We start from the raw sequence: 15,637 nt of genomic DNA, 5'->3' as shown, positions 1-15,637 counted from the left end.
CGGCAACCTGTCATCAGTCCGGTCGTCTGATTCTGAATAAGACCACGGGAGCCCACGATTGAAATACCAGGCGGAGCCCGACCAACTCGGTTGGATAAGAGGGTCAGATACATACGACATATTATGTCGCTAGCTGCCCAAGTCCAACCCAAATATGAGCGCCCAAAGGTACAGATTGTTAGCCCAATAACCGTTTAGTCTGATCCTTCATATACATGTTACTTAAAAATAATTTAAGTTGAAAGAGTGCTTATAAGCGGCTCAGTTTGGGTGTTTAGTTACGTGGGTTGTTGAGGAGCCCAAATTAATTATGCTTATAAGCGCCCTCTTCTCGTGTTATGTCCATAGAAGTTTTGCAGCACGAATATTTTCAGTTTTAGGAGAAGTAAAATCTTATATCTTAACAAAAGAAAAAAAAAATAATCTTAGTAGTGTTCTTTCATCATCATCATGGATGTCTCCATAAATAAGTTTCTACGGTCATTTTTTATCCTAGGTTTATTGCCTCAGTCGGCAAGCTACTTTCCGATATGATTTTTAGGCATGCTTGAAAATCATTCTGAAAATGCCAACCGATTACTGTATACGAAATCTATTTATCTTTTTTCCATTAGTTCTTAAAGCTTAACATATCCGAGTTCTGACATTACAAAAATTCATCTACATAATATGCATGTGGGAATTTGATTATTTATATTTTTAATTGATAACTCCTAGTCAGACAAATTGATGGGATGACTCATCCACAGCGAAAAATGCCAAAAAAAAGACAGATAAGTAAATAATAACAACAAGAAGACAATAAGAAAATCATAAAATGAAAAGAATATGTATATTTAAGGAAAATTCAAGGAAGCAATATATTTGGATTTTTTTGACTTGATTATCCAGCCTGGAAATTAAATGTAAATGGACTAGATGAACAAGTACCACGTCAGATGCAAAGTCTAACTACCAACTTTCAAGTAGGATAATTTAACATTGACCCAACTATTTATTGATATTAGAATTACATCCCAGAAATGAAATATGTTGGTCGATGACCTAATTAGGGTTTTCGTCAAGTATGAGTCAAGTGGTGTGCCATTTGAATATGTGCCATTGGACAACAAGAGCTATTTCTCGTGTGTCAACACTTTCAACTTAAACCAATGTTCTTCATCTTCTTCACCATTAATCACCACCTTCTACAATCACCACCATCATCTTCATGATATTTTTTTTCACTAAGCATCGTAACCATCTCCTTGAGAGAAAATGGTAACATGCAAAACCAAAATTCTTCATCTTTCTCACCATCGATCATCACCTTCTACTACTACCACCATCATCTTGCATGTTAAAATATCCCAATTCCTGACGTCCTTCATCTTTTTCACCATCAATCACCACCTTCTACTATCACCACCTTCTACTATCACCACCATTATCTTGCATGTTAAAACCTCCCGAATTCTAAGTTGGAAGAATGAAAATTTAACTTCTACATCGAAAGATTTTCAAACAGGGAAATTTCACGACAGATTAATCATTCATAGGTTTTGAAAATGATATAATATGGCGTTTAGGAGATTTTATATTTGGGAGATTTTAACATGCAAACTACATAAGGAATCCCTTAAGTGTGTTTTTGTTAAAAATCATGCATGTAGTTGGCACACGAACCACTTAACCAGTTTGACAAATAAACCCCAAATAGGCGAATAGGGATTAAATCCTAATTTATTTTGGTTATGAGGACCTCATTTCCTAAATAAAACCCATCTGGCTTTCCCCATCTGTAACTGACGAGGACTTTATCCACCACGTCAGACACTTTTATCCTTTATAAAACCCAAACGAGCATGAAATTCGGAAAGAATTCCAACTCCAAACTTACTTTAGACTGATTATCGATTTCTCTCTCTAGAACTTTCTCTTTCTCTCTCTCGCTAAAAAATCTCTGTGTTTCTTTCTTTCTCTCTCTAAAATGATCATCACTCCGATGAACTTCTCAGAAGATTTGTACGCATTGCGATCATCATCAGCTGCTAAAGGAGTTAAGAGGAGAAATTCAGTCAAAGCACCACCAGCTGATGTTAGAATCATCACTTCTGGTGGATCGACCATTCCTGCTCATTCTATTGTTCTGGTAATGTGAAATTAGGAGGAGTTTTAATCGCATTTCTTAGTTTCAGATCATTGAGTTTTCTCATCATCTTATGCTCGATTTTTTCTAGGGTTCGAATTCTACAGTATTGGAGAAGATATTAGATCGGCAGCCTCGTAAACATTATACATCCGAGAAGATCGTTCAGATTCTAGGTGTTCCTTGTGATGCTGTCTTCTCTTTCGTACGATTTCTCTATTCTTCAAGGTTTCTTTCTCTCTCTCTTGTTTCTCTCTCTCTCTCTAAAAAGCCTATTAGAGTTAAAGAACAGCACTCATTCTTCCTTCTATTTGATTTTGATCTGATTAGTGTGTGATAACTGATCTCTATGAAATGTAAATGACGAGATTGTCCTTGATGAATTTCAGATGCACCGAGGAAGAAGAAATGGATAAATTCGGAATCCACTTACTAGCATTATCTCATGTTTACTTGATACCACAATTGAAGCAGAAATCATCAAGAGGATTATCGAAACGATTAACGATTGATAACGTTATTGATATTCTTCAACTCTCTCGTCTATGTGACGCACCTGATCTTTATCTCAAATGTATGAAATTTCTATCAGCAAATTTCAAGCCAATTGAACAAACTGAAGGATGGAAGTTTTTACAAGATCATGATCCTTTTCTTGAACTAGAAATTTTACAATTCATTGATGAATCTGAATCGGTAAGAAAAAGTTTCTTAATCTTTCAAGTTTTTACTAGTTAGATGGTGTTCTTTCATATTATTATGAATATGATTCGTCTTGAACAATTGGTAGCCCAAGTGGTTCCAAGATGTTGACATAAACTCCACAGAGCCCTAGAGGTCCCAGGTTCAAATTCCAGAGAAGGTGAAATCTTTGGTTAGGCTAATCAGACATTACTAAATTGGAATAAACATTTTGAAATCTAAATTGGTTAATTCAGACCTCGCGTCCCTTCATAACTTGAGTCAGATTTCTTATCTGACTTGGAAAAACACAAACATTACCTTAGAGTATTTTTAAAATTTTGGTGGGTTTGATGTGAAAACAGAGGAAAAAGAGGATGAAGAAGAAATTAGAAGAACAAAGATTGTATATGCAGCTAAGTGAAGCAATGGAAAGTTTAGAGCATATATTCATTGAAGGATGTATAAGTGTTGGTCCATGTGATATAGAACTCATTAAGAACAGAGAACCTTGCAAGAAATTTTGCACTTGTCAAGGTTTACAAATGTTGATTCGTCATTTTGTTCAATGTAAAAAGAAGGTTAATGGTGGTTGCAGTAGGTGCAAACGAATGTGGCAACTTCTTCGACTTCATTCGTCTATCTGTGACAAATCAGATCAATGCAGAGTTCCTCTTTGCAGGTAACATATATCTCAATCTCATTCTTCATTTTTGGCTATAGATATTGGAAGAATTTAAATAAGTTCTATAATGTTGTGAAATTTTTTTAAATGGTGGTAGTTGATTATATAGTATCTAGGGGAAGCATAATCTTTAGCTTTAATCATTTTTTTCTTCGAAATATTGTGTGACGATAGAGGTAGTTTAGAGAATTGAATTGATATTTAATAATGAAAGTGTTTGAGAGTAGTAGCATCCCACTCACAACTTATTGTTCGTGTTTTATGACGTGCAAACCTTTTATGAAGCATATAAAGAGTCCATGCCTTAGACTCTTAGTACAAAAGTCGAATATGTTGTCACATCATTGCGAGAAAATGTGAAAAAAAATTGTTTATTCTTGATTTGATTAACTTTAGAGTATATGGTCATAAGTTTTCTTTATTCAATTGGAGTAATTCATGACAACATATACGCACTTGGATGAAGGAAGAACATACCCCTTCAAAATGTTGAATAACATTCTCATAAGCTACCGTGAATTGGTCGAATAGGAGTAAGACCATAAACAAAATCTAATGAAATTCTTAGAGCGATCAATTCTAGTCTACTTTTTTATGCCATTAGAGCAAGCCCAATGTAGGAATGGGATTCCAAATTCAAATTTTGGGAGCCCAGCCCCCAGTACATTCACTCCAACCAGAGAGCTTAGGGTACCTTTCTCACAAAATTCTTACCAAACACAAGCAACTCAAACACAATTTTGACTGTCACTCATATTATCCATTGGATTTGTCAAAATTAATATTCTATTTGGTTGCTTATTTTGTTTGGGTATGTATGATGTTAACAGAGAATTCAAATTGAGGATGGAAATTGACAGAAAAGGTGATGATGGGACATGGAAACTACTTGTTAAGAAGGTTACTTCTGCTAAAGTCATGGCTTCCTTATCTTTAACCAAGAGAAGAAATTCCATGGCTGCTGGGACATGAGAGATGAAAATTCTCATTCTTTTTGGGTGGTATAGTTATGGTTTGGCCTAACTTCAATTTTTAAAGTTAGGATTTTAACCAACTTAACTACCACTTCAATAATTTACATAATTAAATTCAAATACAAATTCATTATTTTTTTTTTAGACATAGTAGTAAAATTGATGCAAGTTAGAGTTATTATTGGTCCCTCGTATCATCATTTTTAGACGAGTTTGTCGAACATAATGAAATAACAATGTTTCAGGATTTCCCAATATGAAGTTATTTTTCCTACTTTCATTTTTTTTCGTATTAAGGAACTTAATAAGTCGGTATTAAACCAATCCGTGCTGGTAATTTTCTTTCTGCATTGTGAGTCGAGCTATGAAATATTTTCTTCGAAGCTTCTTTATTCAATCTCTCATATACTATAAAACAGATCCAAATACAAATCAAACATTATAACCAGACATACTTAACTACATATGACTACTACAACACACATATATGCATCAAATTTGGTTTACAAATTCATGCTTTTATGACAAACAAAGACTGAAACAGAGATACTCATCGTAGCAAAGATTCTAGAGTTCGCCCCTACCCGAAGAACTTGCTGAAGATTCTGTTGCCTTTGGCGATGACTTGAGTGGGTATGACGCCTCCATGGCTATACCACAGTGCCCTTCTTTGGCAGGAACACCACGTATGATCCGAATATAACCTTTCTCTCCCCATTCATGTCCCCATGAGTTCTTTACTATCCAGTACTTAGTTCCATCTAATGTTGCTCCATATCCAACAATCGCTACCCCGTGATCGAGCTCTGTTCCACATACTCCATTGAAAACACCCTGTCAAAATCGAACGAAATTTAGTAAATTCATGAACTTAGTAGACTCCATATTTTAACCTAGTTTTACGTAGATTTAACCCAAAATTTGATGTGACGTCTTCCTGACTATGCCAACAAACCCACTGAGTAAGACTCTGACTGATTATGACAGTCCTTTATAGATAATCATACCTCTGAGTAGAACTGAAAGTCTGAACCTTCAGCATCTAGTGCAACCGATACTGGTTGATGAGCAACTGCTTTCATTAACGCGTCCTCATTTGCAGCAGGCACCATCTCATGTCCGTCGATCGTCACAATAGGAGAGTTCGATAACTAGCAAACATATATTGATGTTAAAAGCTGTTAAAACTGGTCAAATTACGACAAAAAAAACAGATAGCTAATTTGAGTTACCTTTAATTTGTTACAAATTCCATCTAGTGCTTTATAAGGATAGTTATGTTCTGTTGTTATTCCTCCATTCTCCTTAATGAATTCGAGTGCATTTTCCATTAAACCACCATTACAACCTTGATTGTCTTCAGTTTTATCACAGTCTACTAGCTCTTGTTCAGACAGAGATATAAGCTTTTTAGTCTTTATTTGGTTTATGCCTTCAACAGATACCACTGTCGAAAAAGCCCAACAACTCCCTGCAGAATATTCATTCAACCATATTAGCAAATATAAAAACCATATAGCAAAACTAATATATACTAAGATCATACAATATTAGACTACTAGTCACTCGAATAAAACTGACACGATTAATCTAAGTGATCATCTAGTATGTATAATTGTAATGACCCAAGCCTCTGCAACCTGTGCAATATTGTATGTGGTCAGGCGTTACCCCTTGGCCAGCGGCCTTTTCCTCGGGCATTGAGCGCAAACCCACCCGCAAAAGCCTCAAACACCGTAAGGTACTGAGACCAAACCTATTTGCCATGACCCTGGGTGCTCCTCCAAGCGATATAGAACTATCGCATATAGGTTACCGCATATACTTATTTATATATATAGAATGCCGGGCAACATTGTTATGTACTACTTAACTTACCACATTTGCCCTGGTCTTTCACGCCGGTGACAGCGCCCTTCTTCCTCCAATCTACCGAAGGCGCAACATGAGTCACATTCTCATACATGAAAGTACCAGTACCACGAGGACCGCCACGAAGCATTCGGTAGTGTTTAACTTTTGAGCCAGCATAAGAGCTCTTGAACTCATGGTTTGTCATGTCTGCAAACTTGTTTAGCTTCAACTTATAAGGCTTATCTTCCTTGTTTCTACTATGAACATGATGAACATTCGCTTTAAATACGTTGAAACGCTTATGTTTCTCGGCTAGATCACGAGAAACAGTGTGATGGCTCCTCCATCTCTCATATAAGTCCCAAAGACTCTCTTCTGATTCCAAATCCTTTTCTTGATAATCGAAACTCTCGACTAACCCAAACACAAGTATAAGTGAAAGAACAACCAAAACAACCTTACTCTTGTTATCCATATCTTTTAGTACCCACAAGAATTGAAGTAGTAGTTCTTGAAATGAATGAACAAGTAGAAATGGGGGGCAACCAAGAAGAGAAGTGGTGAATTTGTGATGGAAGATGAGTTATGAGAATCAATATATGTAGAAAGAAGAAAGCTAAAAAGGGAAAAGAGGAGTAACTTTAACCTAAGGGTGTTTGTTTTGTAACTCATTTTGGAAAAAAATGAACATGCCGAACACGATAACTAGACCTTTAAACTTTTTGTTTGTATGAGACTGAAGAGTTTGTTATTTTGTTTGTCGAACACGAGTTTTGGCAAGTGAAAATATGAAGTTGTTAATCGCTTTTGATCCTTCTGTCTTATATCTGAAAATATGAAGTTGTTAATCTCTTTTGATCCTTCTGTCATATATCTGTAAAGAGAATAAGACTCTTTCAGTACACAACCCTAAAACAAGAAATCTTAACTCTATCAGCACTTAGCATACGAGGACTAGCCCTTTTTGGTCTCACAATCTTGAATTTCTAGTGAGAAAGAAGAACCCATGCTAGTACTGAATTGGTTAGAGTTCAAGAGACTTTCCGTCTTCGTTGCCATAATGGGATGACACTCGTGAGGGTTTTACGGTAGAGTTCGACTTTTTATGGATAGCAAATGTTATTTCCCTTCTGGTTTTTTTTTTGAAAATTCATCAAAAGGAACAAATAATATAACATTTAACAGAAGATGTAATAATGGTAGTAAACTCATGATTAGCAAATCTTTGTGTTTTAAAATGCCACCATGTTTTATGAATGTCAATCTCAGAACAGAGAGAACTTCAATGAAAACACAAATTCCATCCACAGGATGGGTAAATGAAAAAAGATGAAGCTTATGCAAAAATATCCTTCTCTTTCGCTTGTTGCGCCAGTAACTCTTGTCTAACCCTTTTGATCTCCATTTCTTTTTCCAATCTTTCTTGCTGAAAACAAAACAAACAGAATCTCAAGTTGAAGAGTACCATAAGGAAAATCGAACAAAATTAAACCGCGAAATTCTATGGAAACAGTAAGAAAGCACTAGCAGATCTATGTCGTGTGCGTCGAAATTCATAGGTCTGGATACATCTTGATAAGGTTAGAAGGGAACACATGAATCACAAAAGATTCGACACACAAGAAAACGGTCGGAAAAGGGAGTTGGCTAATACATCATAAAGGATCTATGGAGTTGCAAAAAAGAAAGCAATCAAACTAGTAGTAAACTTAAATGCATCGAAAGCAGCTATGGTTAGTAGGGCGAGAACACTTATCATTCCCACAATACTCCATAAACACCCATACCATAAGCTAATCGTGTGAAATTACGGAAGCAGAAACGAACATGAGAAAGAGTGGAATGTCAAAAACATCAAACCAACACACAATCGTATCAATAATGAATATGACGCATTAGCAAATCTTTATAAAAGTGTTTCTCAATTACCATGTACGTGCTTGAAAAAACATCAATTCTTAAACGATTTGATAAAAGAATCTCCATCGACATTAAAAGTTGAAATTATTGATCATCCAGTCGTGCAAGAAGGGAGTGCAAAAAGGCCGAGCGGTAGGAAAGTAAGCTCTTCAAGCATGTCGATTTGGCCCAGATAGATGAAAGTGCGGGCGCGACTATGGTTTAGGCCACAACCAGTGCCGAAAGCAAGGCAGTCATGACATTAATGAAATGTATATAAGTCTAGTAGAGAACAGTGCCAGGGCACCCAGAACAAGTCTCTCGATCATATAACTCCTTCAGCGACTTTCAGTCTCAGACAAGCACCAAAGACAATTAGGGCTACCGTCAAATTGGTTGAAGTTCAAAAGACCCATCTCAACCGGTTCAAATATGTTTGTATGAAAAGGTTCCTCATTTACTAAAGTTATCACCTTTTTTGACCTAGAATCTGAAAACCCCCAAAGTTTCAATGTAGATCGTTAACATGTTCTAGGGTTTGTCTACTTTCTGTTCTCGTAAATTTCTATAATTTAGGAGTATCAAGAGACAAAGGGGGAAGCCCTAAAATTTGAAGTTTGATGACCCAAATTCGAAATCTTATCAACTAATTTACCAATCGAAGTTTATAACATTAAAGAACCATCGGAGCATTATTGATCGAAACAAGAGAAGAACAGATCAAAAAACCCTAGAAAATTACCAAGTAATTGAGAGAGAGAGAGAGAGAGAGAGAAGAACCTTTTCGTCCTGATGAAGAGCGATCCAGAGGTGGACCTTATCCATGGATTGCCAGAATACGAAAGCACCCAGAGTCATGGCGAAGTACGTTGCTACTTTCACCATCTTCCCTTCTTCTTCTTCTTCTTCTTCTTCTTCTTCTTCTTCTTCACTTAATGGCGATAAAGATTAGACCTTTCCTTCAAACTTGAGAGTATTGTGGAAAGAAGAGAGAGAGAGAGTTAACCAGCAAGCAACTTTATTCGGGCCGCCCATGGATCAAGGGGGCCCATGTACGGAGGCCTAAGTTTTAATGGGATGGATCTGACTCGTCTGAATCTGTATCGATTTGATTCAAAAGATTCAAAATCACAAGTCCAATCATACTTCACTTACACAGGTCAAAATTCAAAAATCAGACCAAAACAAACCATCTTGACTCGACTCAATTCAGACTTTCAGTTATATTTCATATTTGACTTTAGAAAAACAGAAATACCACCTAACTCAAAATCCATACTTCGATGAGTCATATTTCAGTTAAATACTTGGATTTATTTTGGCCTTCTTGTAATTCCCACGGTTTTCTAGGCATGATACGTTAGATAAAATTACGAAACAAGATTCATTCAACCTAATTACATATGAAAAGTAAACGTGCTCGTCTTTGATATCACTATTGAGTTTCTATAGATTTTTGGGTGTATATAGAGACTTGACAGAGAAATGCAGCCAACAACTGCTTGACCAATTAGACTCGCGGTGAAAGCAGAATTCATTATTTATTGACTTGTATTAAAAGGTATAAAAGTACCGATTGACTTTCATGTTCTAGAATGACCTTAAAGAGTCTATATATGGCTTTCATGTCCTAGAATGATCTTTGATGATGATAGTTATCGGACTTATTCAATTCCTGTATTTATTTGATGATGTATCCAACTCTTCAACTCCATCTCAACCAAAAAAAAAGAGAGAGAAAGAACTGCAACTTGCTATGAGAGAGAGAAGATTAACAAATTTTTATGAGTTCAATTTTCCTTTCAAAGAAGGAAATCAAGCTTTTCAGAAAGTTTACAGATCAAGAAGAAAGTACTATAAAAGTTACAACAAACCCTTTCTCATTTGATGCATAATTACTATCAGACTCTAATTAGCATCAAACAACCACAACCCACAAAGAAAAAAAATCCCAAACAACTTTTTCCCCTTTCCTCCTTTTTCACAGAATGAAACTCGTAAACGAATTATACATTTCACTTTTAAATTTACCCAGCTCGTACTCTATCCAACCGATCAACACTTCTTCGGGCTTTCTCTACTTGTTGGTGATCGATGCTCCTTCTTGACTTCTCAAAACAATCCACACTTCTTCGAGACCTATCCATATGATCCAAAGACGTTTTGATTTTCTCTAACTTGTCTAGAGTAGTCTTGTATTCATGGCTTTTGAACTTGTCTGTGAGCTTTCTTGATTTTTCTCGCCTATCTGTGCTCTTCCTTGGTGCCTCAAAATAATCAGTGCTCTTTCTTGAATCGAACTGGTCAGTGCTTCGTCTTGAACTGTTGCTTCGAGAATTTGATTTTTCCACGTTATAAATGAATTTCTTGAGATGCTTAATGTACTCTGGATAAAGCTCCAAATCGCAGTGATTTCCTCCTTTAAGCCATAGAGGTTCGTATTTCTCTTTACATAGTTCCCATAGTTGTTTACCGTGAGAACAGTCGACAACATCATCAGAAGTGCCCTGCACATCATGTCACCCGACAAAAATGGGCATATTTAGGACTCAAATAAAGCCAAACCTGAGGGAGCTTGTGACAATAGTCCAAGCGAATAAAAGGACGCTATTGACCAAAGACATAATATCTTGGGTCTCCCTACTAATTTCAATTGGTTTGAGTTGGATGCCCGGAAACTTAACACTTCCAATGTGCCTCAGTTCTGGGACACTAGACAGGACAATCCCATAATCCAATGGGATTGTATCTGGTTTGGAAGTGGGTCGAAGACATTTTCTTTTTCACATTCTCATTAATAAGAAAATCGTTATAAACCACTTTCAACTAAAGAACAAATGGGAGCACTTACGTGAATGACAAGTACAGGACAATTGACCAATGGGATTTTGTCTATATTCTGCACAAAATCGAAGTAAAACAATGTTCAACAACTCAAGATATACTTGTAAGTTGTAGAGATAAAATTTGTAGAGAATCTAACCTTATAGATGTCAAACCAGTAGGTACGTTTCACAGAATACATGACTCTTAGGCCAGAGAGTATAGGGCTATGAAGAACAACAGCTCGTAAATCAGGTAAACGGGCGGCTAGATCTAAAGTAGGCCCACTTCCAACAGATTGACCATACAGTATTATGTTTTCTTGTTTAGCACCGAAGCTCTCTTCCAGGCACTTATATGCAGCTTCGATATCGGCATAAGTGTTATGTTCACTTGGCTGCAAAATGAGAATATAGCAGAACTTGAGAATTGAGATGGCATTTTCGAATAATAATATCGTGCATCAGATATTTGATCCTAATGGAAGTCAAGGCGGACAAATTTGTAACAGCAACTCACCTTTCCCGATGACTGCCCATATCCTGAATAATCGTACCTGCAAAAGATACAAGTATGAGAAAAAATTTATAAACTACGCACAGTTACATCCTTTACACGAGTACGCGCACCTAACAATGAGACGAGGATCAAAAGTTGGTCTTGAATTGGTAAAAATCGAACACTTACCACATATAAGAGGAAAACAACAAAACGATTCAATATGGGGCATAGGTTAGACATAAATTCACCAAACTCATATGCTAAATGACCCACATATCCACAACAGCTCCATTCCTCTCGCCAAACCATCAAAAGCCCTCATAGCTACAGCTTTAACTCGATTATTTCCTAAATAATTGGTGTACCCCATTAATGACATTGATTTGTTGTCTGACAGTATATCGACCCTTAACAACCAATACGTCGCACAACTAGTATACAGTGGGTTGGTTATGTTGAAATTCCTAGGGCTAGGTGAAGGTTAGTTAGGTGGGGTGGTGCATCTCCAAACGGACGAATTCTAATCAAGCCCCATGTACACCTTTTGATCATTCAAGTAGAATTTTTTGGTATCCATAAGTGAATCCTTTAAAACAACCGAGAGATCTACTAGAAGGAATCACCCCAACTAAAGGTGCTAATTTTCGATACTAATGGCCTGTCAACATATTGAATATTTCAATCATTTCACCTAAAAAACACCTTCATCTCAACAAATTTCCCCATTAAACAAAAAAGAAAAAACAGATGCATCAGCTGAAATTGTATGAGATCCACAATCTTCCCAAATCTTAATTACTCTTTAGAAACAAAACTTTGTAGACTAAATCCAATCTGGGTACCCATAAACTAATACCAATTTCACTATTCTCACTCCTATCAGAGAAAACACATGAAAGCAGATATCCAAAGAACAAATCTCGAAATACACCACACAAATTGAAATGGGTATCGTTCAAATTGAATCTACCCAAATCAATCAATGAAGATAAAAATACAACCTTTGATCGAAAAAGGGGGGAAAACAATGAAAAATAGTTTCAAGAGAGAAAGAAAAGGAGAGAGAAGAAAGTAGTACCCCATGAGATTAACGCGTAAGTGAATACTCAATTCGATAAAAAGCTCGTACATCTGACCAAGATCAGCAGCATTTCCATGAGAATAAAGTAGGGTTGAAGTAGCCATGGGATTACGAACATAAATAGCAGCAATTTCAGTACCTCGACGAGTGGGTAATTTAAGAACTTCAACATTTTCTCGATGAGGGAAAGTGTTAAGTGTAATCAAACCAGTTACATCATCTGTTATTAACTTGTATGAAGGTGGGTTTGGTGGGAAAAATGCTAATTTAGCTGCCATGGATGAAGTCACTCCACCCATATCTTTCTTTCTCTAAACTGAATCAGTATAGATTCGAAGAAGTAGATCGATTACCCTTTCTCTCTCACTCTCTCTATTTTACTTCCTGAGATGATAGAGAGAGAGAGAGAATTGATATTGGAGTAGTGAGAATTCAAGTTTTGTGTTTCCTCGGGAGAGAATCGAGAGATAAGCTATCTACTAATAGTTTTTAGAGAGAGAAAATATTGCCCATCACAAAAAAAGCAACATATAGAGAGAGAGAGATAGAGAAAATGTCTCCTCACTTGGTGCAGTGGGAACTAGCAACTTTACCAACCAGACCACGTACGCCTAAAGTAAAGACTCACCTGCCCAACTTTCTCCTTTCTTTTTTTTTTTTTACCTCCGGTGAGTTTTAGTGGTAGGGTAAGGGTGTGGATATTGTCCCTGCTTTCGGCATCTTATTTTTAAACCTATTGTTATGAGGTTCGTTCCTGACGAAGGCTCCACGAATCCATTCAAAATGTACACTTATTGAGTTTTCGTGTTCGCATGTAATCTTGGAACAATGTGGGGTTGTCACAATGGTTCTAAAGTGTCTAAAGCAGGAACAATATCGATAACTACTGAGAATTTGAACGTAACAGTTAGTTTGAATGTAGTTTCGTGGCAAGATTTCTACTGGGCATGTATTTTTGTCTTGTTTGCTTGTTATCGTTATATTCGGTTTACTTTTTCTTCACCTGACAAATCAGGAGTTCACTTATTTCTCCTTACTCGGAAGCTTAGAGGATGTGGCTAGTCTAAGAAGAGGAGAGGAAGCAAAGGTCGAAGAAAGACCTTCCACACGATTGCTCTTTTTCGGGTATTCCTTTAATTAATCGTATCGTGTTAGTTGTGATCATGTCTTGCTAAGGAAGGTGAAAATATGAGGTGCATATATTTTTTTTTTACGCATAATTACTTCAGACGTATTTGGTATGAAACAGATGTTCCCTATCAAATCTATATAAAGATATATAATAATATTTTGCTTTGCATAATCGGACCCATAATCTTAAAAATACACTATTTTTCTTCCTTAATTACCAGGTCGATGAGAGACGTTAAGTACTCGTCAATCTTATCTTTTTAGATTTGGTTTAAATCAAGAAATATCTTGTTTTAGTATGAGATTGTTGACCCATTTTTTCCCATTAAGAGCTAGACATCATATAGATTTGTTTTGTCATAATCCATATTTTAGGCAGAAAACAAGGCTTAATTTGGGAGTAGCAACAAACAAAGTAACATAGTATTTCTTTTCTTTTGCATCGGTTTTAATCATTTGAATATTTCAAGACATGAAAAATACTTGAATGAAGGAAAATCTTGATAACCCTCTCATACTAATCTAACAAATTTTTCGGAAAATATGAGTTAATAAATCAACAACCAGGATTATCTTAAGCTTCGAATTAAGCATTTTTGTATTAATTCATTGAGATCGACAAAACATATGGACTTTGGAAATATAATCTCGAGGTAAAAAAAGGAAAAGAAAGAGTAAACACCAAGAACGCAAAAGCGTAATTTTCAAAATATCACGAGATAGTGTTGTTTCAAAACGAAAGGAGTTTGGGTGCGGACGAAGTTTTCAACTTCTCTCTGTTTTTCTTTTTCTTTATTGACGAGAAAATAAGAAGTGAAGCACGTGATTTGTAGGAGAACGGAGCTTAATGTTTAGGTTTCTTATACTTAATGAAGCTGTAAAGTATTTTAAACATATTAAATATCTTAAACGGAGGAAACAAACAACTAAAAATTAAGTCATCTAAGAGGATGTTTGTATTTTATGTTTGGCCACCAAGAATAAAAGAAGAGTCTTCATGTGCTAAGGTTAGCTTATATGAGCTGGAATTTCTTGACCATCTGAATGTATTTGGACCCACAAAAATCCAATTTAAATGACAAAGAGTGTTGGATCATGATAATTATCTAATTTCAATGGTGGGAGATTAATTTCAAATAAAGCACCAAATAAATAAATATATACGAAAAAAATGAATAACATTATCTTGGTTTTTAAGTAGTTTTCCTTTCCTTCATAAAAAAAGAAGGTAGTTTTCCTTTCTTTTCTTTAGTTTTTGTGAAAAGAGTATAGATCACTTATGTAATTTCTTCTTATTTTTCTCAAAATATTTTACTTTTGCGGATAAAATAGATTTGTGATTTTGGTTCACCTTCAAAATTTGATTTTCCACAGTCGGTCAACCACGAGACCTGCCACAAATTTTCGTTATCACCCCCACACTAAATGTTTAATGGTTAGTTGGTCAAGAAATGCGTATGTGGTTGCGCAACTCCGAGATGTCTGTGGTGGCCATTGTGCGACTCCAAGATGTTGGTGGGATCCTTGGCCATGTGTACTGTGCATTCCAAATGTTCACAATTTTTTAGCTTTGTCTATATAAAATTCTTTCGTGTAATTGTTTGTTATTTTGTAGCGGTTATATACATCATGTTCATAACATATGAAATCTATTATACAAAATGTAACGATGCATTGATTTACAAGAAAATGGTAGAATATAGTATAAGATGGGCTGTTGAAAGAGTTATTTAATTTCCCATTAGTACGTGTCAGAAAAATAAAATGAAGAAAAAAGAGAGGTTTTTTTTTTTTTTTTTTTTGTTGAAAGAAGAAAAAAGAGAGGTTGATGATGGTAATAGAAATAAGAAAGTGACCCAACAGTATCACGAGGGGTTGCT

At 35.9% G+C, this 15,637-nt stretch overlaps 4 protein-coding genes across 5 annotated transcripts; 1 reads left to right on the top strand and 3 right to left on the bottom strand.

Annotated features, from left to right (window-relative positions):
• Positions 1-1,846: 1,846 nt before the first annotated feature.
• Positions 1,847-4,739, top strand: LOC147553364 (BTB/POZ and TAZ domain-containing protein 1-like). Of its 2 annotated transcripts, XM_086668734.1 has the most exons (5): positions 1,847-2,131; positions 2,220-2,356; positions 2,518-2,824; positions 3,175-3,491; positions 4,325-4,739. In XM_086668734.1, exons 1-5 carry the CDS (start codon positions 1,970-1,972, stop codon positions 4,464-4,466), a joined length of 1,065 nt encoding a protein of 354 aa, XP_086524860.1. In that variant the 5' UTR covers positions 1,847-1,969; the 3' UTR covers positions 4,467-4,739. The 2 variants fall into 2 exon arrangements, with proteins under 2 accessions (XP_086524860.1, XP_086524861.1); XM_086668735.1 differs by lacking the exon at positions 4,325-4,739 and having other exon boundaries at positions 1,854-2,131; positions 3,175-3,495.
• Positions 4,740-4,846: 107 nt separating this feature from the next.
• On the bottom strand, positions 4,847-7,519 carry LOC147553363 (vignain-like). The gene is made up of 4 exons (XM_086668733.1): positions 6,347-7,519; positions 5,701-5,939; positions 5,476-5,619; positions 4,847-5,302 (listed from the first exon to the last, which is right to left on the bottom strand). Exons 1-4 carry the CDS (start codon positions 6,795-6,797, stop codon positions 5,036-5,038), a joined length of 1,101 nt encoding a protein of 366 aa, XP_086524859.1. The 5' UTR covers positions 6,798-7,519; the 3' UTR covers positions 4,847-5,035.
• On the bottom strand, positions 7,514-9,204 carry LOC147553362 (uncharacterized). The gene is made up of 2 exons (XM_086668736.1): positions 9,002-9,204; positions 7,514-7,748 (listed from the first exon to the last, which is right to left on the bottom strand). Exons 1-2 carry the CDS (start codon positions 9,104-9,106, stop codon positions 7,659-7,661), a joined length of 195 nt encoding a protein of 64 aa, XP_086524862.1. The 5' UTR covers positions 9,107-9,204; the 3' UTR covers positions 7,514-7,658.
• Positions 9,205-9,992: 788 nt separating this feature from the next.
• On the bottom strand, positions 9,993-13,260 carry LOC147553361 (uncharacterized). The gene is made up of 5 exons (XM_086669775.1): positions 12,624-13,260; positions 11,564-11,600; positions 11,205-11,441; positions 11,073-11,120; positions 9,993-10,728 (listed from the first exon to the last, which is right to left on the bottom strand). The coding sequence occupies exons 1-5, from the start codon at positions 12,923-12,925 to the stop codon at positions 10,249-10,251; spliced, it is 1,104 nt and encodes a 367-aa protein (XP_086525901.1). The 5' UTR covers positions 12,926-13,260; the 3' UTR covers positions 9,993-10,248.
• Between the last annotated feature and the right edge of the window lie 2,377 nt (positions 13,261-15,637).

Source organism: Eschscholzia californica, unplaced genomic scaffold (genome assembly GCF_041429995.1).
Source record: "Eschscholzia californica isolate CP2 unplaced genomic scaffold, dmEscCali1.0.p SCAF_3, whole genome shotgun sequence".
NCBI lineage: Eukaryota > Viridiplantae > Streptophyta > Magnoliopsida > Ranunculales > Papaveraceae > Eschscholzia > Eschscholzia californica.
The sequence above is the reverse complement of the archived record's forward strand: the minus strand, read 5'-3'. Positions and strand labels throughout refer to the sequence as shown.

Bases quoted from the DNA above. Each gene is read 5' to 3' on its own strand.
- LOC147553364 (XM_086668734.1), top strand. From the start codon at position 1,970: ATGATCATCACTCCGATGAACTTCTCAGAAGATTTGTACGCATTGCGA. The intron at 2,357-2,517 runs GTTTCTTTCTCT...GATGAATTTCAG, and splicing joins CGATTTCTCTATTCTTCAAG to ATGCACCGAGGAAGAAGAAA. The intron at 3,492-4,324 runs GTAACATATATC...TGATGTTAACAG, and splicing joins TGCAGAGTTCCTCTTTGCAG to AGAATTCAAATTGAGGATGG.
- LOC147553363 (XM_086668733.1), bottom strand. From the start codon at position 6,797: ATGGATAACAAGAGTAAGGTTGTTTTGGTTGTTCTTTCACTTATACTT. The intron at 5,940-6,346 runs GTAAGTTAAGTA...AATATTCTGCAG, and splicing joins GAAAGACCAGGGCAAATGTG to GGAGTTGTTGGGCTTTTTCG. The intron at 5,620-5,700 runs GTAACTCAAATT...TATGTTTGCTAG, and splicing joins GAATTTGTAACAAATTAAAG to TTATCGAACTCTCCTATTGT.
- LOC147553362 (XM_086668736.1), bottom strand. From the start codon at position 9,106: ATGGTGAAAGTAGCAACGTACTTCGCCATGACTCTGGGTGCTTTCGTA. The intron at 7,749-9,001 runs GTTCTTCTCTCT...TTTTGTTTTCAG, and splicing joins CTCTTCATCAGGACGAAAAG to CAAGAAAGATTGGAAAAAGA.
- LOC147553361 (XM_086669775.1), bottom strand. From the start codon at position 12,925: ATGGGTGGAGTGACTTCATCCATGGCAGCTAAATTAGCATTTTTCCCA. The intron at 11,442-11,563 runs GTGAGTTGCTGT...CTCATTTTGCAG, and splicing joins ATGGGCAGTCATCGGGAAAG to CCAAGTGAACATAACACTTA. The intron at 11,121-11,204 runs GTTAGATTCTCT...GATTTTGTGCAG, and splicing joins ACTGGTTTGACATCTATAAG to AATATAGACAAAATCCCATT.